Source organism: Nicotiana tabacum, chromosome 15, assembly GCF_000715075.1.
Source record: "Nicotiana tabacum cultivar K326 chromosome 15, ASM71507v2, whole genome shotgun sequence".
Classification (NCBI taxonomy): Eukaryota; Viridiplantae; Streptophyta; class Magnoliopsida; order Solanales; family Solanaceae; genus Nicotiana; species Nicotiana tabacum.
This window is the reverse complement of record NC_134094.1, coordinates 116,061,230-116,081,427: the sequence shown is the minus strand read 5'-3', so window position 1 is coordinate 116,081,427 and position 20,198 is coordinate 116,061,230. Positions and strand designations below refer to the sequence as shown.

At 38.7% G+C, this 20,198-nt stretch overlaps 1 protein-coding gene across 1 annotated transcript; it reads right to left on the bottom strand.

Moving 5' to 3' along the window:
- Positions 1-129: 129 nt before the first annotated feature.
- Positions 130-7,728, bottom strand: LOC107827110 (V-type proton ATPase catalytic subunit A). Its single transcript, XM_016654170.2, has 20 exons — positions 7,234-7,728; positions 6,379-6,505; positions 6,173-6,228; positions 6,017-6,073; positions 5,771-5,882; positions 5,641-5,678; positions 5,417-5,518; positions 4,874-4,930; positions 4,697-4,768; positions 4,477-4,578; positions 4,299-4,361; positions 4,089-4,221; positions 3,817-3,923; positions 2,564-2,758; positions 2,396-2,482; positions 2,204-2,308; positions 1,298-1,395; positions 1,137-1,215; positions 793-881; positions 130-653 (listed from the first exon to the last, which is right to left on the bottom strand). Exons 1-20 carry the CDS (start codon positions 7,309-7,311, stop codon positions 539-541), a joined length of 1,872 nt encoding a protein of 623 aa, XP_016509656.1. The 5' UTR covers positions 7,312-7,728; the 3' UTR covers positions 130-538.
- Positions 7,729-20,198: the final 12,470 nt, after the last annotated feature.

Below are 20,198 nucleotides of genomic sequence, written 5' to 3'. Positions count from 1 at the left end.
TGATAGACGTTGTAATTTCAAATTAACTCTTGATTTATCGTAATTGTAGGCCTTCCATTGTCTAAATTGAGATGTTTAGAAAACCAACTCTAGACTGAAAAAATATCAAACAAATGGAGACCAGCAACATCAAGAGAGGTGCACCTCAAGACCTTATTATTAATTATTGCACATCCGTTCAATAAATTAAAGAACAAACATTGTACCCAAGTGATATCGCTTAGGTATAAATTCTCAATCACAACTTTATTCTTCAAATCTGATGATAAAATCAAACCTCAACATAAATACACCTAAATGACCCTGTCATTCGCCATGCTATTGGATAAATAGAGATACACCAACCATACAAAAGACTGAGCAAACACGCATTTTTTCCACCATGATTTCTCCAGATTTCATGGATCCAGACGTGCATCACGGAAGACTGCACACAACTCACTTGATGTGTTCTTACATTGTAGAAGACTACAGAATTATTTTCTGCTCACGAATTTGGCCGATTCCTCCAAAAATTGCATGTTTCAGCAAATTACAATTATCGAGTCTCATCCTCAAGGTTGCGGAAACCAGCAGTCAAATCATCATGAAGCTTCTTAAACTTGCCCACCAGAACGTCTTCGCCTTCTGCTGGATCCTCGAACTTTTGGGACCTGTGTGAAATGGAAGTGTAAAAAGCAGGAAAAATAGGGAAAGGACAGGCCAAGTATTGGACTGTCAGCATGGAACATAACTACATCTGTAATATGATAGATAAAGTAGAACAAAGTCCATGTCTAAGCAGTAACTTACACCAAACGGTAGAATAAATCTCCTAAACGGTGCTTAATGAGAGTGTAAGTAATTTTCTGTCCATCCATACCAGCTCCTCGTTCAACAGCCTGTCCAAAGATGATCACAGAAGATGTTACAAGGAAATCCCAAGGTTCAATTTTCTCTAGTTACTGGTCTAATGACATTTGTCCCAAAAGCTAACTTAGAATCTTGCTAAATATGATAAAAGGTGATGTAAGCGCATAAAATAACAACCGTCATCAGTATAAAGAATTGAATGCATCTACAGACATTAAAAAATTGCACTCTGAAGGAATTAGAGGAGGAAAATCCTGATGCATTGAATGCCAGACTATCATTACCTGGTTAGCCAAGTTATAGAAGTGGATAATGTTGCGCAACATCCAAACAGATTTGTAGAAAGGGCAGAACTTATCATATCTGTCATAAGACAAAAAAGTGAGACCATGCCAATCCTAATTCCTTCCAGAATAAGGTATCACAGTTGATTTCTATAACTTACGGTGTAAAAGCATTTTGTGCAAGGTAGTCCTCCCTTAAAAGCTTTGCAGTTTCCAAGGTAATCTTATCTGTTTCAGCTAAAGCATCCTTTCCGACAAGCTGCAGAAGGCAAGATCACCCAATTTAGGATGGATGTGTAGTTTCTTAGTTTTTAGGTAGTAATATGTCACAATTGAATGCCAGTAATTCTCTTATAGAGCTAAAACAAATATCTTAATAACTTGAATATATATTTCAGTAGTAATAAATTCTATAAAGAGCCGTGGACCAACCTTGGAAACCAGATACCTAATCAATTTCATGGGATATACTAGGAATTGATTGATTGAAGGAACTAGAAGGTAAACAATGAGTTCTAGAGTAATATTACAATGCCGTGTTTAGTAGTGCTGCATCTTTGTTGAATGTTCTTAATTTTGAATCCCTTTCTCTAACACCCTCCTATAGGTGTAAGTTGGTTCTTGGGTTTACGCGTGGATTACTTATTTTCTGTGCTTTTTTTTGGCGGGAGAAGATTGTAGAGTGGAATTAATATAGCTATATGTCAGGGACCAAAATTCACCCAGCTCTGTGTCATTCTACCCAATGTAACCAATTTCTTTTCCACCCAACACAATCCATCTAAGTATGAATTGCCTCCCTCACAACATGACTTTTAAGTCTGTTCTTCAAGGAATATGAACAAGGAAGACAGAGAGCACAAAGGCTGGCAAATAGTTATTTGACCAATGGATGTTTCTGTGTCCATATCAACAATAGTCAGACCAAATACAAGTGAAAAAGCTCCTTAAAACAAAACAAGCCTAAAGGTAGTGCTACATCGACCCCACCCATCCCCTTCTCCCAAGTAAATTAAATCGGGTGGCATTATCACATACAGCTCCAGAAAAAGCAAAAAAACACATACTTGAACAATTTCATTTAGGTCATCCTCCCTCTGCAGCACCTCACGGGCTTTTGTCCTTATGTCAATAAAATCAGCATCAAACTTCTCATAAAAGGACTCTAGTGCCTGGATATTAAAAAAATGTCAAGTCAATGAGAAGCAGTTTATCGCCAATGAGCACAAACAGCAACAACAACAACACCAACAACATACCCCAGAGTATTTCGAATAGGAAATAAGCCAATTTACAGAGGGAAAGTGTTTCCTTTGAGCCAATTTCTTATCCAGACCCCAGAAGACCTGCAAAAGAATAATACTTTAGAGAAGCTGGCAGAGGCAGGAACCAAAACTTCCAGTAATGACGATTGCGTTTTTACTCGCCTGAACAATACCGAGGGTTGCAGATGTAACAGGATCTGAGAAATCTCCTCCTGGAGGAGAAACAGCACCAACAATAGTCACACTACCAGTTCTCTCTGGTCCACCAAGACACTTGACTTTACCAGCACGCTCATAGAAAGATGCCAAACGTGCTGCCAAATAAGCAGGATATCCACTGTCTGCAGGCATCTCAGCCTGAAATGTGCATATTGTATCAACATACATGAAGACACCAAGAAAACAACTTCTCTCCACATTGGGAAAGTAATAATGTGAAACTCGTTTACTCTATTGAAGGTTTTGATCCATAGCATGCCCCCACAAGTTGCCCCAATGGTTGAAACTGGACTCTTAATGGGGCAGCAACTTACATGTTAGTAAGCATATATGCTTAGAAATTAAAAAAGGGTGAATAGAGCACCCCCCATGAAAATAAAAAGAAAAGGAGTTTCCTTCTCTATATAACCGACTAAGGTTAAAATGCATGATATAGAGAAGCTACACAGATACTCCAAGCTGCCACTTTCAAAAGGGAAAAGAGCCTAGGAAGTTGGAAAAAAAGTAATGAGACAAAGGCCAGGGCATGCCCCACCGAACTTACCGAAAAGAAATTGAGAACGTGAAAAGGAAAAGGAGATGCCACAAAGTTCCTTCCAATAAAGTATAAAGATTTTTCTTTTTGAAAATAATAAGAAAATTTATATACTTTGTAGGAAGGATAGATCTTTATACTTAAATCTCTCTAGCCTGCTCTAACCGCTAACCTTCAAGTCGAAAATACGCGCTTAGAAGAAGAAAATAAAAGTAAATCCCTTCTCTTACTCTAGGAGCAAAGTTATCTGAATCTCACGCAAGATAGGAGTAAAAATTAATGACTAAAAGAAAGTCCAAAACTAGTTTGAACACCGCAATACCAACTGTAAGTCCGCAATCACATACCAGTAACCTCTTTACAACTGCATTAATGGTACATTTTCACTAATGGCCAGTCAAATCCGCTTCATTTTGAATATAAAACAAAATCAGTTCTGCTTGCCACAATGATTTTACTGAGATTTGGATATTACACAGATTTTAGTTTACAATGCCTGTCTGTGCATGGGGTGGGCAATATAATGAGTCAAGTACTGAAAAAATGATAAAAGAAACCTTAAAGCATCAGTTACCAAGAATAGGAGAATATTTTAGCTGTTGCAACTAAAGGAACGAAGAAGTTATTAGACTTGTTGCAATGGAAGGAACGGCATACTCACCAATCGACCTGAGATTTCACGTAAAGCTTCTGCCCAACGAGATGTCGAATCTGCCATCATACTGACATTATAACCCATGTCTCTGAAGTATTCTGCTATAGTAATACCTGAAAATCATAAAGAAACAAGCTGAAGAACTGCCTTGGTGTATGTTATCATAATACAGGAAAATTACATGATGAGATAAGACCAATTGTAAATGGCAGAATCAAGGACCTTCTCCAAGGAATATTGACATAGTAGGAATATTAGAGAGTGAAGCAAGTACCGACCTGTATAGATTGAGGCCTCACGAGCAGCCACAGGCATGTTTGAAGTATTAGCCACAAGTGTGGTACGTTTCATGACAGACTCTTCACGCCCATCAGGCAATGTCATTGTCAATTGAGGGAAATCCATAAGTACCTGAAATTAAGGATCTTCTGCTATGTGACTCAATATAATAAGAAAGAGCTCGCAAATAGAGTGGAAAAACTCCATACCTCTGCCATTTCGTTTCCTCTTTCTCCACAACCAACATACACGACAGTGTCCGAGTTAGAGTACTGCATTCATTATTAAAACGAAACAACAACTTGAATAAGCTTCCTAAGGATCAGTTCTAATTTTTGGAAACTGAAATTAAGTAGGTAATCCAATGTGAATAAATATGAGACTCGCCTTGGAAAGAGCTTGACTAATCACTGTCTTCCCACAGCCAAAAGCACCAGGTATGGCACAAGTACCACCAAGCACTGAGGGGAACAGGGCATCCAGAACACGCTGACATGAAATAGAGCAGTTTTCTTTTAAGGGACATGAAATAGAGAAGTTAAAGCACAGATGTCTAAAATTCTCACATGAAACTCCAAAAGAGGCCTAATATCTAAGCAAGATTTACCTGTCCAGTAAGAAGTGGAGTATCAGCAGCTAACTTTGATGCAACAGGCCTAGGAGTACGCACAGGCCAAGTCTAAAGAGATGGGAGCAAGTTAGTGTCAGTATCCACTGCTGAAACTGTGATACGAACAAAGCAAAAGACAATCTATGGAACTCATGTAACTAGAGTGTTATTGACCTGAAGCATAGTCACTTGCTTTTTGACGCCTTGAAACTCAAGCTCAAGAACAGTATCCTGCAAGCATAGTGGGAAGAGATAACGATGAAGTCCCCTGATATAATAGTTAACACATTGCATAAAATATCTTATCTTTTCCTTATTTGATCTCCTCAGATATAGAAAAAGATGGTCCTATGGCAATCTTATCGTTTTTCTTTCTTTGATAAATATTATATAACTTTCTTTTTAACAAAGGAATAAACATCTTAACTACATGTTTTACAAGCTATAAATCTTAACCATTAAAACAATGTAATATGAATAGTACATTGAGCAAGTCATACACTTGCTACCAAGCTTTAAAATGGGAAAAAATAAAGGAAAAGACGTTGGACCAGCCCCAAGACAGTCAAACCATAGATTTATAAAAAAAATTACTTCAGACCACTATGCACTACAATAGTAGAAAAATGCGTGGATCTCAAATAGAAGCTTAATGAGCCAACAAGAACAGCAACACCAAATGTGTACTGATATTTAAAGCATAAATTGCTGACATACATTCAAAGAGTAGTGACCAGCTGGAGCAATGTAAGTAATCTTTCCCATGGCATCAGGAGGAAGAGCAACACGATGTTCCATTAAGGTGTTCTCAAAGACAGTCTGCCAAAAGAAAATTCATGTATATACTCAGATATACATGTAACAATGATACTGGAATAGGGCTTTGGAAAAGGTTATCACAAATTTACTTAAAACTTAAAAGAAGGTAAGTTCAAACTTACAGCATACAAATCTCCACCTGTTAAGAGATCTCCCTCACCTGGCACCATGGTATTGATAATGAGCAGAGTAATTAATATTTTTCTAAGTTCAAGGTACAAAATGTCATATAGTAAAAGGCTACAAATATACCTATTTTCTTAGGCTGAAATTCCCATAGTATGTCCTTGTCCAAGGCCGGAACAGATACACCTCGAGGGATGTAGACATCACCGGACCTTTTTGCAATTGTCTTCAGAGGCCTCTGCATTATTGAGGGAGAAAACATACAAAAATCATGTAGCAGCATTCGATTGGTTGATGCTAATGGCTCTGATTTCACAACGCTTGAATTAAGAATTTATTTAAAAAATGAAAAGGACATTGTCAGATAATAACCTGAATACCATCGAAGATGTTTCCCAATATTCCAGGACCCAGCTCTACTGACAGGGGCTGTTATTAGAAACAGAACATGAAAATCTTGGAATTTTGAAATTTTAATTGGCAGTTAAAGGAAAACAATCAAAGCTCAAAGAAAGAATTTCTTTTGACCTTGCGTGTACGTAGCACAGGATCATTCACCATCAGACCAGCTGTTTCTTCATAGACTGCAAGAAAGGCAATTTATCAAACAAATCTTGCTTAGAGTTTGAATCATGTGAAAGTATGGTACTTTAAAAGCAGGCCAATATCTCCTTTTTGCAAAAAGCTTAGGAACAGGCAAAAGCATGGAAGAAAGATATTCAAGAGCAATATACCCTGAATTGTAGCAGAATCTCCTTCCAGCCTAATGATTTCACCAATGAGATTGTCATGCCCGACACGAACTAGTTCATACATGGCAGCCCCTGCCATTCCATCAGCAACAACCACTGGTCCAGACACCTGTTACGGAAGATGAATGACAACCTCATAAGTTCTACCAATAGCCCTTTTCATAGTGGAGAGGGAGAGTAGACTTAATAGTGCTAGGTGAATAGATCAGAGTCAAACCAACAAAGATAAGTATAATCATCTAAGTCGTAGCCAAAAAAAGGTAAATACACTCTTAATAATTAATCAACAAATCAAGCAGTGAAAAGACCAAGTATCTGAACCAAGCAAAGGCAAACCCAGATATTACAATCAGTGATTAACAGATGACTTGAACTTTATGGGTTCAGGATTCTAGGAAAGCGACCTCAAGTCTAATAACTGGGTTTGGAATTTAATATTTATTCATATTTTGTGGATTTCTTAAGGGACAAAGCTAATGGGTTCGACCGAATCCATATATTACACTCTACATCCGCCCCTGGACTGATCAATGAGAACAGCAATAATCAAATCAAAGTCGCAAGATGGTTAATTTCTATTTTTCATCTTTATTATCACGGGTAAGTTTAGTTGCTTTTAGTTGCCAGCTGTTTGACCGACCATCCACTCTAAAAGCTTCTACACAAAGAGCAATCTAAAGAAAAGCTCAATACAAATAGAAAAACTAGGGCTGAATGAATCGCCCAAGGAAGTGAAGTCAAACCGATCCAATTATATCCAGTTCCCATCCGATCAAAGAGAATAAAATAGATCTCAAAGTCAAAAAACAATTGCAGATCTAAGGAAAAAGAGAATACCTTTCTGACGTAGCCATACTCGCTTTCCTTCTCAGAATCCTCAAAAGTAGTCATAGGACCTCCGAAGAGTGACGGCATTGTGGGAAACTGATGCAAATAGACAGAAGTAAATCTGAATTGCAAAGATCTGATACCTCAGAATTGAAATCCCCCACACACAGAAGTGAGATTGAGGTCAAAGCAGAGCAAGAAGTAGCGAGAGAGTAGATAGGCAATAATTGTTGGAGACACAAGAAGTAGTGATTGAAGGAGGGAGGGTAGTAACTCTCGTGTTTGACTTCAATATGTGTAGATCCAGTTACATGTAGACACGTTCCGCATGTGTAGATCTACTTACATGATCTGGTTTGCCTGCCCCTCGTGAATCTGGTCCTTACATGTGCAATTTAGTTTATTGTATTTTTATTATTTTGACCAATTTCATAGATAACCACTAAACTTGGCAATTTTTCATGGGACACACTGCAAAAATACTAGTTTCACGGATAACATGTTCTAATACCGTTCTATCCTTGTCCAAAGTAAATTTAACACCATCTTGTAAAGCATAATATTACTTTCATAGTGTAAGGTTCTCCACACATGCATGCCGCGTCAATATCATGCCAAAAATATAATAAATTTATGATTTTTACTATTTTTCTTCTTTCTTTTCTTTCACGTATTTTTTTTCTTCCATACCTACTACCAATTTCACTAAACCTAAAATTCTACTCCTACTACAGCTATTACTGTTATTTTCTTGGAATAATATATAATTGCTCCCATTGGGTTTTTACCAGTTATATCCTCATACTTTGCGGGAGTCCTATTACCCCTCTTATATTTGTTATAAGTCTAATAAGTACCACATTTTGAGCTGACATGGCACTTGCTTTGATTTGCACCTCATAAACCGCGTGTGGAAGATCGACGAGGATGTCACACACTGTATTGGGGTAGGATGGATGAAGTGGAGGTTAGCATCTGGAGTCCTGTGTGACAAGAGAGTGACACCGATACTCAAAGGTAAATTTTATAAAGCGGTGGTTAGGCCGGCCATGATGTATGGGGCTGAGTGTTGGCCCTTTAAGAACTCACATATCCAGAAGATGAAAGTAGCAGAAATGAGGATATTGCGGTGGATGTGCGGGCACACTAGGATAGATAAGATTAGGAATGATGATATCCGGGAGAAGGTGCATGTGGCTCCCATTGATGACAAGATGCGAGAAGCGAGGCTTAGATGGTTCGGACATGTTCAGAGGAGAAGCCCAGATGCTCCGGTACGGAGGTGTGAGCAGCTGGTTGTGGATGGCACTAGAAGAGGTAGAGGGCGACCTAAGAAGTATTGGAGAGAGGTGATCAGGCAGGATATTGCGAGGCTCCAGATTTCCGAGGATATGACACTTGATAGGAAGATGTGGAGGTCGAGTATTAGGGTCGTAGGTTAGGAGGTAGTTGAGTCGTGTCTTACTTCGTACCATTGTGGGACTAGCCATGTAGGGGTTTTGTCTAAGATAGCTATTGGCAATGTTGTGGCTTACTATTTCGCTTTTCAGTGCATGTCCTATTTACTAGATATCGCTTTTGTTTTGCATCTTTTTTCTAGATTTCATGGTGTTCCTATTTTTCTTATGATTATTGTGATGATACTAATATTTACTAATATTGTCTCCCTTTGCTTTGCATCTTTCTTCTGGATTTCATGGTGTTCCTATTTATCCTATGATTGTTGTTGTGATACTAATATTGTCACCTTTTTGTCATTTTGTCTTTTTATTTTTTTGAGCCGAGGGTCTTTCGGAAATAGTCTCTCTACTCCTTCGGGGTAGGGGTAAGGTCTGCGTACACACTACCCTCCCCAGACCCCATTAGTAAGATTTTACTGGGTTGTTATTGTTGTTGTTGTAAACCGCGCGTGGAAGCTCTAAAAAATCATTTTTTTCATTTTTTTTCTCTTTCTTCTTTACTTTTCTTCTATTTTCTTTCTTCTTTACTATTCCCTTATTACTACATCCGTCATTTTTACATAGCTTCTGTCATTTTTTTTTCTTTCTTTCTATCTTTTATTTCCTTTCTATCCTTTCTCTATTAATGTCTTTTTTTCTGTCTTTTTCATTTTTACATTTGTCTTCTTTTGACATATTACTCGCCGGAAAAGTTGATGATGACGGGAAGTAAATCTTGTTTTGTATGTTTTCTCCTTTTTATTTTTTTACTTTTTTTTCTTCTTTCCTTTCCTTTTCTTCTTTCTTCCCCTCCCTTTTTTTTTCTTACAATATTTCTCACCGAAAAAAATGATGATTCCGGTGATGCCATCTTTTTGCTAAGTCATCTCCACCGTTTATAAGTGGGAGAAAAGGGTGAAGAAAAAGAAAAAGAAAAAGAGATAAGGGAAAGGAAATGCAAGAGAAAAAGAAATAAAATAAGACAAAAAAAAACAAATAAAAAGGTAAATTGATAAAAAATGAATTTTACACGTTGCAAGCAAGGATTGATGCGTGATTTGCACTTTTTCTTTTGAAACTTGGATTAGCGTGGAAAGGTTGTACTTATTATACTTCTAATAAATACATGGGGTAATAGGACCCCCGTAAAATATGGTGGTGCAACTGGTAAAGTAGGAAAACCCCAATGGGGTAATTATGTATTATCCCTATTTTTTTATGTATATGATTTTTTTCCCCAATAACACTTTGTGTGTAAATTGTTATTCAAATATTTTAGCCTAAAATATAGTCGCAAAACTGATCCGGATAAGGTTAACACTTTTTTGGCATCTTTTTATTTGCTTTGACCGCGACTTTGTTTGGTCTTCCTCTTTCCTTCGGCCCATCTTTCAAAGCTAGCAAAAAGTTCGAGCCTCTAAAAAGCTCTGCGTCGAACTTCAGCCCCATCGAGTTGGCCACGGGGTAACACGCCCCAGACCATTGCGACAGGCGTGGGCTTGCCCATTAGCGAGGAAGCGGCTTTTTTCCAAAATTTCCGGAAAAATAAAATGAACTTCTTTTCGTAAGGCAAGAAAGTCGCCTAAGGAAAGTAGAAGCCTATGCACAAAGGTTTATAAAAGTGACAAGCTTGGTGGAAAGCTCTTATCTTAGGAGGAAAAGCTAAGTATGCCCGAGTAGTCTTGATATTGGTTGGTTTGAGGTTTCGTTAGTTTTATACTAACGAGCAAGCTTCGGACGCACAATTGCTTGTCGTGTGCGCAGTTCATGTCTAGTAACCGCCAATGTGTTTGGCATACTGAAGTTTGTTACCATGTGCATGCCAAGGGCCTAATCTGGTAGTCAACTCTTGCATCTAAGTGCATTTATGCCGCTTTTTGACTTAGGCTCAAACTTATGCACATGCTCATTTTCCATGGCCCATGCTCATGTCAATGTTTGCGTAAGTGTTGACTACCTTTGCTTGTATTAGTTATTAGTCATTTGCCATGCCTTAGAACTAATGCACTGTGTCTTGATGCCTTTTGATGTACGTCGATGTTCGGGTGCCAATGCCATGCTATTGCGCCACTGTGAGCCTATTTCGTTTGTCAAGCTCCTTGCATTATTCCAAGACCGTGGCAGTGATCACTTGCCCATTTTTCCTTTGTGCCTTGGTGTAAGCTCGCACACCTCAACCTAGCAATAGTGTTGTTGCCCGTGATAACACTCTCATTGTCAAGTTCCAACTTGTGCATATTGTTAGGGATATGGTAGATATGCCCTATATCCATTCTCATATTTAATGATTTGAACATATTTTTGTGAACGTTATTTGATATAAAAATATATGGCATTTGATATTCTTTTATCATAGTTATTATTAATTGCTTGATTAATCTGATAAAGTCCTTGATTAAATTTTGAGACTTGACATCATGATGAAGATCATGATAATGAGAGTAAAGTTTCTTATAATTTAATCTAAATTTGTTCTTGATCGTAGGATTATTAATTTGGACATTAGTAATCCGGTTAGATCAATATTTATGTGATTGTCTTTATGGGATAAAGATTAGTTGATCTCATTAACTAAATCACATAGATAGATGATGCATATAGAGATATGATCATTGAACTGACTCATTGGATAATTCCTAATGGTTAGAATTACCATAAACTGTCAATAGGATATTCTCTTGAAGAATGTGATGTAAGAATTTCCTTTGACCTGAGATCATCATAATAATTAACAAGTTATTTATTGTGCTTTGATACTAGACACCTATGGCCCTAGGGCGATAGTTGAAAGGATATTGGGTACGATTAAATACTTGTAGAATTAATGATTGATCAAGATGGAATCTGTCAACTCTTGGTAATGAGTTTAAGCTCCATGTTGTCATGAATTATAAACGACCAAATTAAGACCTTGGCCAGGGCAATTGAATGAAAGAAAAAAAAGAGTTTCTTAGGTCATTCAATGGTCGATTATATTTGACATGAACACATAGTTGGTCGCCTATTAGGATTTGACAGTTGAATCATATCCTAGGATGATCCAGAGGTATAAGGACAGAAGGAATTACTTCTTTATTCTTCTACGTGTTCTTGAGAGTAAATTGTATACTTCATGCTATCCGGTCGTTAAGGAGAGTTGCTAGACGCCACCCTTGATTAGTATATTAATGTGATTAATTTACTACCGGCTTAGTATTGAACCTATGGGGTTGCACACTAACAAGTGTTGTGATCTTTGCTAAATGATTAATTACTTTATTATTTGATAAGTAAATTAAAGAATTTAATTAGTCAAATAAATTTAGTTATTAGTTCAAGTGAAATATTATATATTCTTTGCTAGCACAGAGGATATAATTAATATTGTGAACAAATTAAAATTTTCTATTTGGAATAGAAAATTAAATTGTATCTCTTGGTTGAAATATATATGTGATATATATAACATTAATTGATATTAATTATATAAAGGTTGTATATAATATCAATTTAATCTTGTAATTGTATTGACGTAAAAGTCCAAAAGGACTTGTCGGCTTATTTCAATCACGTACATCCCATTAAGAATGGGATTTGTACTATTCAATTTGGATTGAATTAAAAGGTCCATAAAGGACGTGGCTTCAATTCCTGTATGGAATGTGATTTAGTTTTCTAATAGGAAAAGGTTTACAAAGTTCAATTTTGGAATGAATTTGTAAAAGAAGTAAATCACGTATCTATTTTTCCTTAACCTAGTGAAAAATATTGTTGGCTTAAGTGATATATAAATACATCACTAAGGGTCAAGAGGGAAAAAAAAAGAAAAAAAGGGAAAAGAGACATACAAAAGGTTTGGAGGAGCCGAAAACCAACAGAGATATATTCTTGGCATGAAATCACTCTTGTGTCGAGTTTTTAGCTGAAGTTTTTGAGAAATATTTCAGCACAAGTTTTTCAATCAATTTGTTTGCGGGTTTCATTGATCAAAGACTTGATAACAAGGACCAGTCTTGGTGTGGATACGCATAGAGTCTTCGCACTATCGAAGAAATTTTGAAACGAGACTCTCTTTACCAGGTACGTCTTAGATCCGATCTTTGACATGTAATTAAATTTTAAACACGAAAAGTTCTGCCTAGGATTGTTATTGTCTTCCGCTGCATGTTACGAACATCTATATGCAATCCTTCAGTGGTATCAGAGCCGTGGTTTATTGTGTCTAAAATTTATTTACGAAATATTTTAAGATTATATTTGAAGAGTTCAAATCATAATACATGTTTCTTATGCAATAGTTAAATTGTTTGAATGCATATTAGATTGATATTATTTTATTGTGAATAAATATGTATACATATAAGTTAAAATATTGAGATAGTTCGTAATTTAAATTTAAAATTTTGTATTAGATACGACGGTAATCTATAATAGGTTATTGGATTATACTGTTATTTTAATTATTATTGGTTCATGAGATGTTAATTAATAATAGTATTCTGGCATGAATTATTTTTATGTAATATAAAAGATAAACATGTTAGAAGTATGTTGAATTTTATTTTTATTTCACGTGCTCGTTCGTTGTATAATTTTGAATTATTTATTACATGTGATGTAAATTAATGTAGGACTAAGCATGTAGACAACTTAAACTAAATTCACATGTTATAAAAGATTTGATCTTCATGTTATTAAAAGTTATTTTAGTAACAATTCCCTCTTATAAGGAACAATCTGACAAAATAAGACTTTTAGTTCGAGAATATGTTAAAATTATTTATTGCATTAGATGCATAGATTGAAAGAATTATTTAACTTTACACTAGACGCCTGGACTACCCGGGGAAGTATAAAATTTAATAAGTTCTTTGCTTTCATGATGGTTGAACTTAACTATGCTAATAGGATCGACCTGACTACCAGGAGACTATTTGACATAGAGCTATTTAAGGAAATTGTACGGGGATACAATTGGTAAGAGTACCTACTTTTAAAATATATGTGGGAAACGACTTGACTTCCAAGGGCTCATACATATTGTTAAAGGATTCCTTTACTCCACTAACATAAATAAAGATTTCTTAAACTATAACGAGGGTAAATAGTTTAAAATAATCAGTAAAAATATCATTTAGATAAAAGTTCATGCCTTTATTATATGTGTAAATATGTTCTTATATTATTGTCTTTTATTTTCTAATTTTAGATTTCTCAATATGTCTGCTATATCACTGCGTGGAATACCTGAAGCTCTCCGAACTGAAGAGAATGCCCCAAGCGAGTCGCTTGGGAAAATAGTAATCGGAGACTCGCCTACTCTCCCTGCTTTTTTCGAAGGGGCGATTCGGGAAGCCCAAGCTTTGGGGGCCCTTGATATAAACCGATCTCATAAAGGGAAGGACCCTTTATGTGATTTGTTTACTGGTGTCGAGGAAGTTACTGGCCCTAGTGATGTGTCGGACCTTTTTTGTGAAGTGGAACAAGCTCTAAATCGGGTAAGCTCTAACTTCCTTCGTTGACACCACTTTCATGTTTGCTATTCTTTTCTAACTTCTTTTCTTCTTTCTTCGTAGGTCTCAGCGGTCATCGAGAAGCGTGTTCTTGGTCTCGAGCTGAGCTGCGTCGGTATGAGGCCGACCTCCGATGGGTCATGGAGGAGGGGAACGCCCTTAGACTCCTCTTCGGACAAAGGGAAGAAGAAATCAAGGACCTCCGAGCTGAATTGGCCAAGGCTCAACAAGATCAGACCGACCTGACCGAGCAGATAATGGTAATCTTAAAAACCCATGGGCTCGATTCTGGAACGGTGGCTAATATTTCGATCTCACAGCTGTAGTAGAAGCTTGAAGTTATTGGGAAACTTCGTGAGGAGGTCGATATGATAAGGGCGGAGACCTTGGGATGGAAAGATGGCATGGACCATCATGCCGCAGAAAAAGAAACTGCTCGAGCCCAATTATCATCGTCCGTAAACCAACTTCGAAGCATGAATGACAAAAGCTCGGTTCAAGCGAGAAAAATAGAGGAGCTCGAGGCTCGGTTGGCCTCCGAACTTGCCAAGGCCAAATCTGACGCTGAAAAGGCAAAGGCCGATGCGGATGCATTCGTGGCCATCTATCGGGCCGATGCTGAAGCAGCTCAGGTACAAGCAAGAGAGGCATCCGAGATCGCCAACACTCGAGCATATTGGGTTGCTCAACTTGCTAAATGCCGATCTCGGAGGGAGACCCTCGAGGAGATCCATGCTCGAGGTTTCGATCTCTCCGAAGAGATAAAAGGGGCTAAAGAGCTCGAAGTCGATGCTGAAGACTTGGCTTCCGATATTGATGATGGTAATGATGATGATGATGGCGATGATGGGATCAAAAGTGGGTCCGATGGAGAATAGACTGACCCCGTAGAAAACCAAGAAACTTAGCCCTTAGTTTCCATTTTGGTTTTTTGTGTAAGATCCTATTCGGACATTGTAAACATTCTTGTATATATAAAAAGATCTTTTCTTTTCCCGACTTGCCTATGTTTTATTCTCTGCCTTGTGAATATTTTGTTTCATTCATGCCTTATGAAGGTTTTCATAAGGCTTTAGGTAATTTGATCGAATTTGAACCTTGTAGCCTTTATAACCAAGTGAGTGCTTGCTCAAACTCGAAATAAGGTAGCATGTAGGCTTAGTAGTCAAGTAAGTGATCACTCAAACTCGAAGTAATATAAACCGTAGGCTTAATGGTCGAGTGAGTGATTGCTCGAACTCGAAATAAGAGTAGCTCGTAGGCTTAGTAGTCAAGTGAGTGCTTGCTCGAACTCAAAGTAATGTATCCCATAGGCTTAGTAGTCGAGTGAGTGATTCTAACTTGAAGTAATGTAGCCCGTAGGCTTAGTAGTCGAGTGAGTGGCTCGAACTCGAAATAAGAATAGCCCGTAGGCTTAGTAGTCGAGTGAGTGCTTGCTCGAACTCGAAGTAATGTAGCCCGTAGGCTTAATGGTCGAGTGAGTGATTGCTGAAACTCGAAATAAGAGTAGCCCGTAAGCTTAATGGTCGAGTGAGTGATTGCTCGAACTTGAAATAAGAGTAGCCCGTAGGCTTAGTAGTCGAGTGAGTGCTTGCTCAAACTTGACGTAGTGTAGCTCGTAGGCTTAATGGTCGAGTGAGTGATTCGAACTCGAAGTAATATGTCCCGTAGCTTAATGGTCGAGTGAGTGATTACTCGAACTCAAAATAAGAGTAGCACGTAGGCTTAGTAGTCGAGTGAGTGCTTGCTCAAACTCGACGTAGTGTAGCTCGTAGGCTTAATGGCCGAGTGAGTGATTGCTCGAACTCGAAATAAGAGTAGCGCGTAGGCTTAGTAGTCGAGTGAGTGATTCGAACTCGAAGTAATGTAGCCCGTAGGCTTAATGGTCGAGTGAGTGATTGCTCGAACTCGAAATAAGAGTAGCCCGTAGGCTTAGTAGTCGAGTGAGTGATTCAAACTCGAAGTAATGTAGCCCGTAGGCTTAATGGTCGAGTGAGTGATTGCTCGAACTCGAACTCGAAATAAGAGCAGCTCGCATGCTTAGTAGTCGAGTGAGTGCTTGCTCGAACTCGAAGTAATATAGCCCGTAGGCTTAATAGTTGAGTGAGTGTTTGCTCGAAATCGAAGTAAGAGTAGCCCGTAGGCTTAGTAGTCGAGTGAGTGTTTACTTGAACTCGAAATAGGGTAGCCCTTGGGCTTCGTAGATAGTCCTCGAGTGAGAATGGTTGCTTGAACTTGAGTCTGCGTAGCCCTTAGGCTTTATAGTCGGGTGAGTGTTGTTCGAACTCGTTGATTTTTCGGTTGGCAGTCCCCGATTTATGGGGTAATGGTCGACCCTTAAGCTTGTTTGCATAATAGATCTCGAAATAGAGGAATTTTTCTAAGACATCGGTAAAGAAGAAATTTTTCTTTGTAAGTCATAATACATGTGTTCATGTTTTGTGTCAGGGCTCGGGCCAACTACACGAGCATGGTTCGTTTTGACCATTTGGCTCTTACAATTTTTCCTATCGGAACCCTGTTGTTATGAAGTAACTTTCTTGCATCGAACTTGACATATTTGAGGGGTAATGCCTCCCCCAGTATTCGAGGTCGATTGTAAAGGGGCCTCGGATATTGTCGAATTGTTCTAAGTTAGCACGATCAAAGTTTGCCTCATTAAAAATCTTACCGAAAAACCCATTTGGGATAAAATCGGTCTAAGGGAAAAAGAGTGCAACGCGTGCTTTCAGACCTAGGGCTTCGTGTTGAATGATCCATCCTTATTCTTGATCGAACTCCTGTAAGGGTTAATTTTGAAATATAAACGAACATGAGAGGGTCGTACCTTAGCAGTAGTATCGTTTTAGTTACGACACATTCCAATTGCTTGGTAGTTATTTGCCGTTTATAATACCGAGCTTGTAGGATCCTTTACCGACGTTTTCGAGAACCTGATACGGCCCTTCCCAGTTTGGACCCAGTTTTCCTTCATTTGGATTTCGGGTGCTGAGGGTGACTTTCCTTAGTACTAAGTCCCCGATTTTAAAATGGCAAAGATTGGTTCTTCGATTATAGTATCTTTAGATCCGCTGCTTTTGGGTGGCCAATTGGACGAGAGCAGCTTCTCGTTTTTCATCCAATAATTCGAGGCTAGTATTCATAGCCCCGTGATTTGACTCTTCTGTTTTATATCGAAACCTGGCACTGGGTTCCCCGACTTCGACTGGAATCAAGGCTTCTGAGCCATATACTAAGGAGAACGGGGTTTCCCCCATACTATATTTTGATGTTGTTTGATATGCCCAAAGAACTTCGGGTAGAATTTCTCTCCATTTTCCCTTAGCGTCGTTCAACCTTTTCTTTAGGTTTTGAATGATAGTCTTGTTTGTCGATTCGGCATGTCCGTTCCCACTAGGGTGATACGATGTTGATAATATCCTTTTTATTTTTATTTTTGTCTTCAAGGAATTTCGTCACTTTGCTGCCGATAAATTATTTACCATTGTCACACACTATTTCGGCGGGTATCCCAAATCGACATACGATATGATCCCAGATGAAGTCTATAACCTCTTTCTCCTTTATTTCTTCGAACACCTGTGCTTCAACCCATTTAGAGAAATAGTCAGTCATAAATAAAATGAACTTAGCTTTACCTGGGACCAACAACAGAGGGCCGGCGATATCCATTCCCCATTTCATGAATGACCATGGGGATAGGACTGAGTGAAGTTGCTCTCCAGGCTCATGGATCATCGGTGCAAACCTTTGACATTTGTCCCATTTTCGAACAAACTCCTTTGCATCTTTGTCCATATCGATCCAATAATATCCTGCTCTAATTATTTTTCAGACTAATGAATCGGCACCGGAATAATTTCCACAAGTACCCCCGTGAATCTCACGTAGGTTTGTAGTTGGTGTCTCCTGGACCTAAGCATACTGCCAATGGTCCATCGAATGTCTTTCGGTATAATGTTCCATCTGCAGTCAATGTGAATCGAGCAGCTTTGGTTCGTAGGGCCCTCGAATTTTTAGGACCTGATGGGAGCTTTCCGTTCTCCAAGTATTTAATATACTTATTCCTCCAATCCCAAGTTAAGCCCATAGAATTTATCTTGGCATGACCTTCCTCGATCACGGATCTCGAGAGTTGAACGACAGTCCCCGAGCTGATCTCATCTTCCTCGACTGATGATCCCAAATTTGCAAGTGCATCGGCCTCACTGGTTTGCTCTCGAGGTACGCTGTAAAGTCCACTCTTTGAAATGGTGCAAAGTTACCTACAGTTTGTCCAAATACCTTTGCATCCTATCCTCTCGAACTCGAAGGTTTTGCTTACTTGATTTACCACCAGTAAAGAGTCACACTTGGCTTCAACGACTTCTGCTCCCAAGCTTTTAGCAAGCTCGAGACCTGCAATCATGGCCTCATACTCGGCCTCTTTATTAATCAACCTAGTAGTTTTGATAGATTTCCTAATAGTGCTACCCGTAGGCGGCTTTAAAACGATGTCTAGCCCGGACCCCTTCACGTTCGAAGCCCCGTCTGTGAAAAGGGTCCATACTCCCGATGATGTACCCGATTTCAACAAGAGTTCCTTTTCGACTTCGGGTACGAGGGTTGGCATGAAATCGGCCATGAAGTTCGCTAAAATTTGAGACTTGATGGCCGTACGGGGTTGATATTCAATATCTTACCCACTGAGTTCGACGGCCCATTTGGCCAATCGGCCTGATAGTTCGGGCTTGTACAATATATTACGAAGTGGGTAAGTGGTTAATACGCATATAGGGTGACATTGAAAGTATGGTCTTAACTTTCTAGAGGCACTTATCAGTGCAAGTGCTAATTTATCTAAGTGTGGATATCTAATTTCTGCTTTCCCTAAGGTTAGACTTACATAATAAACGGGAAATTCCGTACCTTGCTCTTCTCGAACTAGGACACCACTTACCGCGATTTCTGATACTGCCAAGTACAAGCAAAGTTTCTCGTCTACTTTTGGAGTATGAAGCAGTGGTGGGCTCGATAGGTATCACTTCAATTCCTCCAATTCATGTTGGCATTCCGGGGTCCAGGCTTTTCATTCTTCTTTTTGAGTAGAGAGAAAAATCGATTATTTCGATCTGACTACCTTGAAATGAATCGGCCTAAGGCAGCAATCCGTCCCGTTATCCTCTGCACGACTTTTACACTGTCCATGATGGCGATGTCTTCGATAGCCTTGATTTTATCGGGGTTGATCTTGATCCCTCGATTTGATACCATGAAGCCAAGGAACTTTCCCGAACCGACCCCGTAAGCATATTTCTCGGGGTTGAGCTTCATGTTGTATTTCCTTAAAATCTCGAATGTTTCCTGCAAATTATCCAAATGGTCCTCTGCACGCAGGGACTTAACTAGTATGTCATCAATATAAACTTCCATTGATTTACCTATTTGTTTCTCGAATATTTTATTTACTAGGCGTTGGAAAGTAGCTCCTGCATTTTTTAGCCCGAAGGGCATCACATTATAACAATATGTTCCATACTTGGTGACAAATGAAGTCTTTTCCTGGTCTTCCGGGTTCATTTGGATTTGATTATACCCAGAATAGGCATCGAGAAAAGTAAGGACCTCGTGGTCGGCCGTGGCATCGATCATGCGATCCATGTTGGGCAGCGGAAAAGAATCTTTGGGGCATGCCTTGTTTAAATCCTTATAATCTACACACATTCTAAGTTTGTTCCCTTTTTTTAGGGACTACAACTACATTGGCTAACCATTCGGGATATTTCACCTCCCAAATGGACCCTATTTTAAGAAGTTTAGTTACCTCGTCCTTTATGAATGTGTGCTTTACCTCGGATTGGGGTCTTCTCTTTTGCTTCACCGGTTTGAACCTAGGGTCCAGGCTTAGCCGATGCGTCGTTATATCCGGTGGGATCCCTGCTATATCTAAATTGGACCAAGCAAAACAATCTATGTTATCGATAAGAAATTGAATTAGCCTTTTCCTGAGTTCGGGGGTTAATCCCGTTCCCAGGTATACCTTTCATTCGGGCAAATGCTCGAT